This window comes from Malurus melanocephalus, unplaced genomic scaffold (assembly GCF_030028575.1).
Source record: "Malurus melanocephalus ecotype Western Australia unplaced genomic scaffold, MMel_1.1 scaffold_38, whole genome shotgun sequence".
NCBI lineage: Eukaryota > Metazoa > Chordata > Aves > Passeriformes > Maluridae > Malurus > Malurus melanocephalus.
In genome coordinates this window covers 3,282,715-3,295,511 of record NW_026623270.1, presented here as the reverse complement: position 1 = coordinate 3,295,511, position 12,797 = coordinate 3,282,715, and the positions used below count along the sequence as shown (strand labels likewise).

The following is a 12,797-nucleotide window of genomic DNA, read 5'->3' as shown; positions in this document are numbered from 1 at the left end:
CCAATCTAATATTTGAATCTTTGCATGCAGCTTTCTCAACCACTGTATCAGAAGTGTGAAGGCTTTGTTAAAACAACAAAATTTAGATGACAGGGTATTTATTCAAGAACAGTTTGAATTCAACCCCTATTTTAAATTGGGTATTTAACATGACAAACCTTCAACATATAAAGTATTTTCACCGAAAAAAAACCACCCTGTTAATCTTTTCTAGTAGAATGATTACATATTTTTTGAGATTACCAGAAGTCATATTCTCAAAACTGGAGGAAGATATTGTTTTTCACAGGCCTAAACACAACTTGGATTTTAAAGTTTCATTTGGCTCTTCTTTCTTTGGTTAACTTCATAAATTCAAACTTTTAATAACATCCAATTCAGTCATTTTCAAGCAGCTACTAGAAAGAATTTCAGTTTAATTAGTAAGTATGTCAGTCTGATGCTCACCAATCAGTTTGACTCTTCCTGAAGACAGCAATGTGGGATCATCTTTTTTGACATTATTTATTGAGTCATCTACTAGTTCTTTGATATGATCAATTCCTACAACTTGTCCTTTGGGACCAACCTGGAATAAAAATATACAATTGAACAATTTCTGCTAGTTTTATTTACATCATAATTATTTTCACTTCCTGACCCCATTTCCCTAAAATAAAAACAAAAACAAGCAAAGTGGAAGTATATTTTCCCAATGTCATTAAAAGTACTGCTTGAAAGGACAAATCCTGACGGCTAGAAGAACCTGATACTTAAAATGTATCTGCACAGCTTTATAAATACTTGTTATAGTGATTTTTTTAAGATGTGATTCAGTTGTGTCATATTGTTAGTGGAGATTTCTTCCTGGAATTTTTAGAAGTTAAATTTGATCATGTTTGTTTTTATTACCTGCAAAAGAAAGTAACAAGACTAGAACTACTCTCCTTTCACATTGAAGAAAACTTATTAAAGATTAAGGTTTTCTAAAGAAAACCTTACTTCAAAGATTAAATCATGCCTTTTATTCTAAGCTATCTCAAGGGTCTTATTCCCTCAGAAGTAAATGCTGCAATTACCACTCAGGGACAAATTACCTTCCACTTACCCTTGCATTCACGAATCTACTTTCAGATTTACAGCTCTCATCCACAGGAAGAGCGAAACTTCTGAGAGCTCATAAYTCAAAAAAGGTCACAAAATCTCTCTGTATTCTGAGGGGGAAAAAAAAGTCTACTAACAAAAGCTTCTCCATTACAGGTGTTTCTTCTAGCTATTTCTTCTGTCTAGCCCAGAAAAAATACTCAAAATTGATCCAAATCTTCAAAAATCTGACTACTTTTAACAGGATACAGCTCAAAGAACACAAAGGCAGAGTATGTCCCAGCAGCAGCCCATGTTGCCATACAATTGTCCTTGGACACATTTGAATGCATTGTTTGTGTTTGTGTATCTTACATTTTCTATGTSGTTAAGAAATGGAAAATTAAAACTAGTTATCCTGAAGAATTTTTTTTTTGGTTCTCCTATGAACAAATCCTATGTTAAAAACATTAGAAGAGCAGTTACTAGCTTTTCGTGTTTGAGTGGCAGACCACCAGCCCAGCCTTTGAAACAGAGCCAGACACAGCAAGTTTTCACTGACAGCCATAGGCTGCTGTTTGGAGGAATGCCTCGCAAACAGTTGTACTGTAAGCTGGCAAAAGGTCCAGCATATTCCAAACAGTAACAGAAATTAAWATTTAGAAGAATGGGCAGAGCATGAAAGAGCCTGGTAAAGTAAGAGAACMTCCTGCTGCATGTGACAGTCCATCATGCTATTTCTGAATCCTCATCAGTTACCTCTGCCTATAACCCTGGAACTGTGAAGCATGTGAACTTGAGACAACAGAAAGATGGCACAAGTTTTGTGATCTCCATGTTAGGAATAAAAATATTCTCCACTCTTTTCATGAATCCAGTACTGACAGGACAAAAACTGTAATTCATTTAATTTGCCAGCAATCTTCAAAAGTAAATAAACTTCATTTTGCAAGCTGTGTAGGTAAGTTTATCACAGAAGTTTAACATGAAAATCCAAACAAAAATCTTAAAGATGCTTTATTAGTCTAAGTAAACACAAAGCTTTCCCAAAGGTGCCACAAATGAGATTATCATGCTAAGACTAAAGTTGTCATCAATGTGCACTGAGGAGCTTGTGCCATAAAGGTAAGCTATTAATTCTASGTCTCAAGTAGACTGAGAAATGTCAACATAATCATAAAAAGCACATCCCCAACTTTTTTTTTTTTTGATGGCAAAACACTCTACCATTAATTCCCATAATATACTTCTTTCAAGTTTTCCTTACTGTCAGCAATGCTATCAAACAGAAYGAAAGCATTTACACAATTTTTCACAACGCACACATCTGTAAGGCACTCTACTGCAAACCACCAAGGAGGATTCATAAGAAGTACATGACATTTATAAGGCAATAAAGAAATAGAGGGATTATCTTCAACAAAATTGGAAAGAGACTTCCTTTTTGTGCTRTTTCTGACTTCTCTGCAGCTGTTTTAGTTGAAAAAAGTGCACAACCACAATTTAGCACAGGTCCTATTGAAAACGGCTTCTCMTTTATGCATTCATAACTTCAGTGAGAAATACACAAAGCCTGGACAAAAGTTTTAATGCTTGTAGGATTGGCATTCTCATGCTAGCACTCGATTACTTGACTACACCGTCAGACCAAAAATAATAGTTGAGTAAGTAACATTTAAGATTTCCTCTAAACAGATGTTTGGTAAACTTATTTCAACTTCACAGGATATTTTTTGGTTTTTTTTTTTTTTTTTTTTTAGATTTTTGCAGGTAACACTTAGAAACCCAAATACTTTTGCAAGTGCATTGCCTAGTCCTAAACTTTCTTAGCTAATTCTTAACACAGGAAAACAGAAGTGATTGCAGACTCAGATGAGTGCTTGAAAAAAGGAACCTAAATAAGAATTTATCATGCGTATCAGCACATTTCAAATTAACTYTGCAGAAAGGTAAAACCAAAAATCTAGTTGCCAGTTTAATGAAGGTCTCTGCTAGTCATAAAGCAGCTATAAAGCCCTGGAACAGAGAAGGAAGAATGTATTAGATTCTTCTTCATGAATCAGTCTAACAGTACTATAGCTACAGCCACCAAACCCCAAATTCTTTCATCCTTTTTTGCTGATGAAAGATAGGGCAGAACACAGGAAGTTCCTTAGGTACAGGTTCAGTTATTGGAAAAGATGTAAAATACAAATTAATATCTAAATTATAAAAGGTTAAACAGACACTTATAGTAATGCTTGTGCAATATAACAAGAAAAGAATGCAATTAAATTCAAAGACAATTTACATATTTTCCTGTGCAAATAGGATTCTTTTATATCTTATTAAGCTCTCACCATAGTAGGAATATATGACAATTTATCACAATGATTCATAGCCATACAGGATAAAAATTGAGCTGTTCAGACAAACATCTTCTTCCTTCAAGGTATAAAGCAACAACTGAAATGCAAACATTAAAAAAATACCCAATCCAAAATCCCCAAACTTCCTGTCTAGGCAGTTTCTTCACCATTACACAATTTATTGGCCSTTTTAACTTGAACTTCTTACTATCATCTACCATGAGAAGTTGGTACCAATCACATCCAGGAGAGTAAATTATTTTCTGTGTAATATACTTCAGTCCACTGTATGAAGGATACTTTTTTTTGCCCTGTAATGAAGAGTTACACTAGAGTTCAAGCAGTTCCAATAATCAAGTGATTAAACTAAATAACTCACCATTCGTGAAAAGCATGCTGTAAGGATTCCACTACCAGATCCTACATCGAGTGCTTTGGCTCCTTCRTGTAATTGATCAGACAGGAGTTCAAGAGCATATGCATGCTAAGAGAAGACAGAGACAGAAAATTTCAAAATACTTGGAGTGTCTATGTTAATTTCTTCACAGATTTTGGGAAATGCCCTAAGCATTTGTGTAAGAATTTTCAGAATCATTTCTATTACCAAAAATGGGGGGGAAGGAATTAGCTACACGATATAATCATTGTTATTTCATTGGCTTCAACAAATTTCAKGTGGGCTTTTTTTTTTTTTTTTGTTAGCATCCATATACATAGCCTCATCTGGCTATTCAAGTTTCTAGCACAGCCTCTATTGACATATTAGGAAAGACACTATAATCAATTCATTTCTCGTCAGGTCTGGTGACTCTTACCATTCCGGCCAGTAAGTAAATGGCTAATAAAGAATATAGCTTATCATTATACTAKATACATTGGAATAAGGTGGGACAAAAGCTAACTAAGAAGAAGGTAGCTCCAGAGCATCAAGGAAAATGGCTATTAAAACTACCTCTTATATTTCTTGCACACTTGCTGGACCAAAGTATAGGAAAAAGAAGTTGTCTTTTACAAAGGCAGACAGCCAGACTCATATGAAATGCAGTAGTCTACACACACACATAGGACTTCTGCTTGCCTATGTGGTGGACCAGTACACAAGCTCAGGTCACACACTAAAAACACAATTTGTTCTTTAATGTTTCAGAGATATCCACATTCTTTCAGGTTAATCCATCCTACCCGAAAACAGAAATAATTAGAACATTCCTTGTTAACATTTGCTTAGAGGATATACTACCTTCTTCCTCTAACACTTCATACGSTATCAGGGCTAAGCATAGGACAAATCAAAAATAATGACTTAAGGGACTTAAAATTTGAAACCATAATTAATAATTATTTTTCCCCTTAGCCACAGTACTTTTTTCTATCTTTTCTKGAATAATATCATTAACATTTCTATATAAAATTCCTGATTTTTTAATATTGATAAYGAAGTAAATTCTAAGCCAACTACACAGTTTTTAGTCAAGAAAAACAGACTTTTACTGTGTTTTGACACTTTCCAAACATTGCAGAAACAAAATATTTGCTTCTGTATACTGTTTATCTCAAATAAAGAAACATAGAAAAATTATATCCAGGTTAGATGCATGCACTGAAAACCCTACTGGAACACTCACCCTGGTCACAAACCACTTCGCAAAAAACCTGCAACTCATTACAATGTATTTTTTCTMCTGTCCAAAGATTTAAAGTCATTACAGCAATACCATACTATACAAATCACTGTCATCCACTCCTGAATTCTTTTATTCCTATAAATTACTGTGTAATTTACTTAGGAAAGATCTCTGGAAATCATCTGGTCCAGTCCTCTTCCAATACATGGGCATTTTAAATTAGGCTGCTTAGAGCCCTTTCAGTCATCTTCTTTGTATATCAAAGAGTAGAATTTCCACAATATGCAAAGCCTGTTTCAGTGCTTAACTAGGCTCAAAATGGTTTTTTTTACACTAGAAACTAATTAGCATTTCCTATGTTGCCTTTTTTTGTCTTCTACCCCTCATCCTATTACTTATATCTGCAAGAAAAGTCTTGATCAATCTTTTCTGTGCCCCCCAGTAGCCTGTTCACAGCAGTATCACTGCAATCAACTGCTCCTTAAATTTACTCGAGTAAATATTTTATTTCAAAAGCATCTGCATGTTTATAGAATCACCTATACTAATCACCTAGGTCTAAAGCTTACCATATGTGGAGCACTGATTGTTGCTTGGAAACCTGTAAAACAAGAGAATGGAAGATGTTCATTGTTGTTCAGACAGCAACCTTACAATCTTTATTAACTCGACTGTAAAATGTAATGCCCCCATTGTCACCCTCATTCRGGGTACAACATCCACACCTCAGCAGTTACACAGGTCACTATGTTAGAAGTGAGTTACAGTACATTGACTGAATGCTACACTGAGTCAGCTCTGGACAGGAAAAAAATAAAGGTTTTATCCTTGATCTCAGTTACAATCTCCATTTTGTCACTATACTGCCTTAATCTTGATCAAATACATTGAAGTCAGAAGGGTAATGTCTCCCAGAATAATGTAATTCCTTTTTCACTCAGCCCCTAGGTAAAACCTGAATTTGTTAGTTTGAGTTTCATGTCGTGGTGACTACAGCACATCTGAGAACAACCCTGTCTATTTAGCAAACAGCAAATGAGAACAAACACCTSTGAGAACAGGAGGAACGCTCATCTRTATCTKTTTTTGTGAAGATAYATACTCAAAAGCTTATGTATCTTAAAATATTTTTGAATTTTCCTATACAACTAACAAAATCCTAATAAAATTCACTCACTATACACTACTAAAGGGAGGGAGAAGATMAAGAAAAAAGAAATTAGTACATTTACATAATTCATTCTCTTGACTTGGAAACAACTGTCCTAAGCAACAGTCCTATCAGTAGACCTTCCCATTTAAAGCCTATTATTGTATTTTAAAGATTTCACATAAGGGTTTAGGAAACTTTGCATTGGTCCCAATAGAATAATTTCTGTAAAGATGGAGACCATTTCTATCATAAACTGGATGYAAATAATTTTAAAGTATTTAAACATCAGCTGCATCATCATAAATCACTGTGGTTTGAAAAAGAAACACCTATTTACACATACTAATATTGACTGAAAAACACCTCTCTACCTGATGTATCCAAATATGTCAACTGCATTCCAAAAGAAACTGAAACTTAGTTAAAAGGTRTCCAACTGATGAAGAACAAAACAACCTYCCAAATGAAAATYATTTTCACWCTGTTAACACATAAATGGCAAAAGCAATCACAGTTACACGAATGAAAACTATCTCTATCACTTTTGCAAGATGTTCTTACCTATTGACTGTGGAGAGTCCATGTAAGGGTTGTATTTTGCATAGTGGCAGCGGTCTGTAGCTAGCATTACTTCAAACACCTTGTCTGTTTTGATTATTCCATTTTCTATAAACAAACAAATAAATAAATTGAAGGCATTKTTTCGCTTCTGCAATGCAAGGGTCTGTGAAAAGGTTAACACATTCATAGTACTATGAGAAATCACACTGCCTTACACAGATCTCTAACACTCTYAACCTCATCATACCACCCCTGGCAGGGGTTAGACTACATCTGCATCATCTTTAATGATCCCTTCCAGCCCAAACCCTTCTGTGATACTAAAATTAAATCAAACAACGCTTAAGATACTGATTGTTGAACAAGACTTAACCAGCAGTTACAGATGCTTTTGTGAAACCATTTGCAAAGATCTATCACCTTGAAAAACTCAACTTCATGCACACCTTTGATTCTGGCAAAWGTCATCAGTAAGAAATCAGTATCACTATACACACTAAACAAGATACACTTCATATTTCTAAGAAGCTATAYAAGTAACTATTGCAAAATATACAAAAGCAAGTTAGAAATACGGAGTTGAAGCATCATCACTCAGTACTTCGATCTCAAGGTCTGTTTGTCTTGTATTAGCAAAGAAAAAACATTCTTTTGTAAAGAAACTCCAACACAATCAGAATTCTTATGCTGGGGGCAGACTGAGGACAAAAAGTTTTTATATCAAAACACTCTGAATCCTCAATCACTTTTCAAAATAAAATATAAACAGTCATGCATGTAAAATGTCAGAAGTAGCCATTTTTCCTTGCAATTTTATTCAAGGGCTTTGTAACAGAATGGAATTGATAATTCTATTTTTTTTTTAATTCTGAAGAGACATTCATGAATAACAGAAAACTTTGGAAAACAAATGGAAGAAATGAACTAATTACTTGCATTAAARTATATACTATAAACTACAAATAACTGACATTTCAATGATTGATTGCTACTTGCTTTAAATAAAGATTTATTTGCAAAATTATACTTAAAAATAATATTTTAAAAATTCATTTGAGCACCATTAAAATCTAATCCAAAACATGAAAATCAGATTTTGGAACTTTTTTAAGATTGTCCTGAAGTTGTAACAGTGGGGTTTTTTTGAAGTGCCACCAACAAAAGCACTGTGCCCGAAGTGGGCTAACTTCTGCAGAGACCTTCCTGACTGTTTACAGGCTGCTCCCAACTRCACTTATCAGTCACGGGATTTTCCTGTCTCTTTTTCTTATCTGCTATGTGTGTCCAGAATGAATTATCCTACATAACATAGGCTTGAATTCAGAGAGTAAAATAACTTTTTGCTCTGAAGACAAMGTATCATGAAAAACTGCAAAACGAATATGCTATTAATAAGGAAATTATTAAGGAAAACAAGTCCCTTTCAAAAAATATTATTTTTCAGAAATATTTTTGTATATGATAAATCCCAGGAAAAGCATACACTCCCCKTCATAATCCCCACACATTAAACATATCCTGTTCTTTGAATTAATTTTCAACTGAATTCTACAGTTCCAGTTAGAGGAAACTCATTTCAATGCAAGGTTTAAAGTCTGAGSCAGTAGGCATTTGCAGCAGTTCTTAAGTTTACTTACTGAGAAAAATCATACCCAAAAAAAACAAACAAATCAACCCATTAACACATTGGCATTACTAACATCTGATAGTAAGGAGAAAAAACCCAAGTTTTCACTGACCACTTGAAATTAATTGAATTWGTTGTACAGCAGTTCTGCGAACAAAGTATAGAAACAAAACCCAAAAATTATTTACTCTTAGAATCTCATTAGGAGTCACTAGGAAATTACTATCTCTAAATCAAATGTACTTTAAAAAAAGAGGAACAAGCAAGGCTGATTACAACAAAAGTGAAGAGACAAAGGTTCTGGGGRGTCGGAGGGATGTCGAAAAGCAGTAGCTGAGAAGCACTCAGAAAAGGTCTAAAATAGTGACTTATTTCTTGACATGAAGATAGACGCATATATTCTAAAACTATAAGCAGCCACCTGCTCTTTTCTTTTGTGCCTTGTAGAATAAATATGCAGAGAATGCACAGAACAAGCTTCCAGCTCAYAAGTGCAACTGCAGGGCCCTCTGGTAAGGGCAAGAACCTTCTCTAATTTCACAAAACTTTGCTTCAGTAGAAGTACATACACCTATGAAATGAGATGCTTACACTCAGACAAATTACAAAAAAAACCTTGAAAATAGAAACTACTAATATTCTACAAAATTTGAGCATTCAGGATGTTCTTACTCAGCAAACAATCATGAGAGCTGCTGACTGTTGCACTGTCTCTGATTATCATCATCTTTTTCATCAATAAATAAGAATTGAAGAAAGTTACTCAGAGTCCCCAGTAGAACCTGTAGAAGTTGAATCTGCTGTCAGCGATTTAATTCAGTATCAAATAACACTCCATCTTCGTTCAAAAAAATATTCTCAGCCACCCCCCATAGATCAAGTCTGCTTTTCAAATTTGCTTATTATACAATAGACACAACATCAAATTTTAGGTGGGAATTAAGAAAAGCAATCAAGCCCTAAACAGCAAAGTCAATACTGACTTAGTTTTAATTTTTATTGTGTTGATAACAATAAGATTTTTTTTCTTAGTCTCACATCAGAATACAGAGAAACACAGCAACTGCAAGGTACCGAACTCCAACAAAAGTCCTTTCTTTCCTGCAATAGTCAGCCCCAAGATGACCAGCTGCCAAGATCTTAATTCTGCCTGGAATACATCTCTATCAAATTCTCAATTAAGTCCAGAAAACAAGTATATCCCCTAAGGAAGCCAATAATAAAAGCTTATATTGCAAAAAAGACAGTACAATTTTGTGCCATCTCTAACTACCAAAAAAACAAAACAATCAAAAATAAAGTAACTATTAATAAAATGTTAATGAAACACATTTTGTAAGTCTTGAAATGAAGCGGCATTTTGCAATAAAATAATTCACAATCAAATGTATATAAATAGAATATCCTTTCCAATCACAACATGCACAGAAAACTCTTCTTGGGGAGACTGTTGAGTTTCAAGACCGATAATCGGTACTGCGAACAAATCAGATATTGAATTGTTTACAAGCAAAGGATAATACACAAACTCACTGAGAGCTTGAAATAGAAAGTAAACTCTAATAAAACASTTATATCAGCCCAACTTCCAAGCTTCAAAGGGCTGAATCCGAAAAGTAAGAACTTAACAGTGGAGCACTGCCTGCCAAGTTCAAGAGTTACTCTGTCAGAGGCTGTGGCAATGACAACTTGACATAATTGGAGCATGTTTTGAAAACTCTCTCTGGTCTGCCTCTTTTCCACAAATAACACCATGAAAACAGGAAAAGAGCCCAGAGCAGTCCTTGGACTTGAAGGTGGGAATATACCACTGTTGAATGTAACCTGGGAAACTGGGCAGTCGGCTGTCAGAGAGCAAGGAAAGAACAGTCTGAAAAGGCACCATGGACTTTCAACAAGTAAACAACCTATCTTTTTATTTTGTCTTTTATTTAGCAACAAATGCATTACTGAAGTGCTTACGTTTCAAAGAACTGCCTACATCACTAATGATACCCTGACTGTTGATCAAACACGTTTCTAACCAAACCATAAAATACTAGCAGTCAACATTTATACCAACACTGGCTTCCAGATCAGAAGAGGATGTGTCATTGCCACATGATCCAGCACACAAGCTTACTATACAAACTATAACACCTACTCAAACACCTCCCGTTTCTGACTTCATATATTAAGAAAAAAAGCTCTTGCAGATCCCAAAACCATTTACCATGCAACTACTTCAGCATCCACATAGTTCAGCTTCATCTCAGATTAATTTCTCCATAACCACTGCAAAGTACTTCACTTATGAAGATGAAYTTTCAGCAAAACAGTGATATTTTTAAATCATACAGACATCTTAAGRCATGATGAAAAGCACATACAGTTTTATGTTACAAAAGATTAATTCAAGTAGATTAAAATTACTAATATGACAACTCATAKAATGGTTTGCATTAGAAGAGAYCTTAAAGATCAACTAGTTTGAAATCCCCTGCCATGGTCAATGACACCTTCCACTAGACCAGGTTGTTCAGAGCCGCATCCAGCCTAGCCTTGAACACTTCCAGGGACAGGACATTCACAACTTCTCTGGATGTCCAATTCCAGTTTCTCACCACCCTTACAGTAACGAACTTCTTCTTAATATCTAATCTAAACCTACCCTCCTTCAGTTCAAAGCCATTCCCCTACATTGTCACTACAGGCCCTTGTAAATACAATTTCCTCTCCCGCTCTCTTGCAGGCCCCCTTCAGGTACTGGAAGTTTGCTGTAATGCCTCCCAGAGTCTTTGCTTCTCCAGGCTGAACAATCCCACCTCTCTCAGCCTGTCTTTACAGGAGAGATGCCCCAGCCCTCTTATCATCTTCATGGCCCTCCTCTGGAGGCCCTCCTCCAACAGATCCATGTCCCTATTATGTTGGGGGTCCCAGAGCTGGATGCAGCACTCCAGGTGGGGTCTCACCAGAGCAGAGCAGCAGAATTCCTTCCCTTGACCTGCTGGCCAYGCTACTTTTGATGCAGCCCAGGACAGCTTGCCCTCAACAAACTTGCTGGAGGTGCACTCAATCCCACTATCAATGTCAATGACAAAGGTGTTAAACAGAAGCAGTCCAAATGCCAACCCCTGTGGAACACCACTCACCACAGTCTGTACTTGGACATTGAGCTTTTGACTACCACTTTTTTGAGAGCTACCATCCAGCCAATTCCTCATTCATCTAATGGTCCATCCACCTAATCCATGCCTCTCCCTTTTAGAGACAAGAATATAATGCAGGACCATGTCAAATGACAGTCTCCATTGGCACCATGCAAATCAGCTAGCAACTTTCCAGAGGACAGTCAACTGGAACAGAACCACATCTTGATTTGTAAAYAATGTGAAGTTCATTGCTTTTAAGCACCCAATTAACTGGCATCCTTAAAGTTAGGGTCTTTTTCTTTGGGCAGAGGAATAAAAAAGATGGGAAAGAATGTGATTCAGTCAAAAGAATTTTATTTAAGTAATGAGCATAGGAAGATTTCACTGCAAAGCATAAACACAAAGAAAGCACTTTGAACAAGAAGTGATGCGTCAGCACCCTAAGATCCAATAACGAACTCTAAAACATACAAAGCTCTTTGTGCTGAAGAAACTGGAAGTTGGGGTTTGTAAAGAAGTGTTTTTAAACCACATGCAAACTTCTTGTGCTCTGCAACTTAAGAGCTATCTGCCTCAAAGATTCAGCTGCCCATCTATTGTCACMACGATTTGGATTCACAATAATACATTATCCAAATAAGATGTTGCACACAACGCACTGGAAGGAATCAGTTGAGAGTCTATTGTTCAAAGACACAACAACAGAAAGACTGAGGAAWGCAAGGGTCCTTTGGAGCTCATCTCAGAGTCCAGAACTTAAATACAAATATCAAATCCCATGAAAATCCCAAAGTGGCAGAAACTAAAAATACTAGGAGTAATAATAGTAATAAAARCAATAATAGTAGTAGTAGTAGTAATAAATATTCAATTACCATTTAAATGATACTTAAAACTTCCAAAGGTAAAATAACATGGGAATCATAAGCTAGGTTCAACCAGTAGACAGCCTCAAGCTTCAGTTAAATACAAACTTATCCATCAACATTTTGCTTTTACTTTAAGGTAGTATTCCTTCCCTATCTAAGAATAATCACCTTCAAAAACAACCTAACCATTTTGGTGTAATAGGTATGAGTTTTCTATTCATTTTCATGGATCTGAGAGTCTGCAGATAACTAATTTAGATATTTAAACCACAGCTGTATTGTCCCTTGTACTGTAGGCCAATGTTGCAAAGTTGGTATTAAACATTTTCTTCTCSGTGGGAGGAGAAAGGCCTGCTAACACAGCCTTCCAGAATACAGATTTATACAGAAGTTGTCTGTAATGTACTCACATTTATCAAAA

The 12,797-nt window shown here is 35.5% G+C and overlaps 1 protein-coding gene across 3 annotated transcripts in view; it reads right to left on the bottom strand.

Annotated features, from left to right (window-relative positions):
• The window catches only part of PCMT1 (protein-L-isoaspartate (D-aspartate) O-methyltransferase), a 35,766-nt gene that overhangs the window by 16,215 nt on the left and 6,754 nt on the right, over positions 1-12,797 (bottom strand). For all 3 annotated transcript variants that reach the window (XM_057364452.1, XM_057364450.1, XM_057364451.1), the window contains exons 2-5: positions 6,750-6,854; positions 5,605-5,636; positions 3,790-3,894; positions 448-568 (exon numbers count right to left, since the gene is read on the bottom strand). In XM_057364452.1, coding sequence (XP_057220435.1) covers positions 448-568; positions 3,790-3,894; positions 5,605-5,636; positions 6,750-6,854 — 363 coding nt within the window. The remainder of the gene's footprint in view (positions 1-447; positions 569-3,789; positions 3,895-5,604; positions 5,637-6,749; positions 6,855-12,797) is intronic.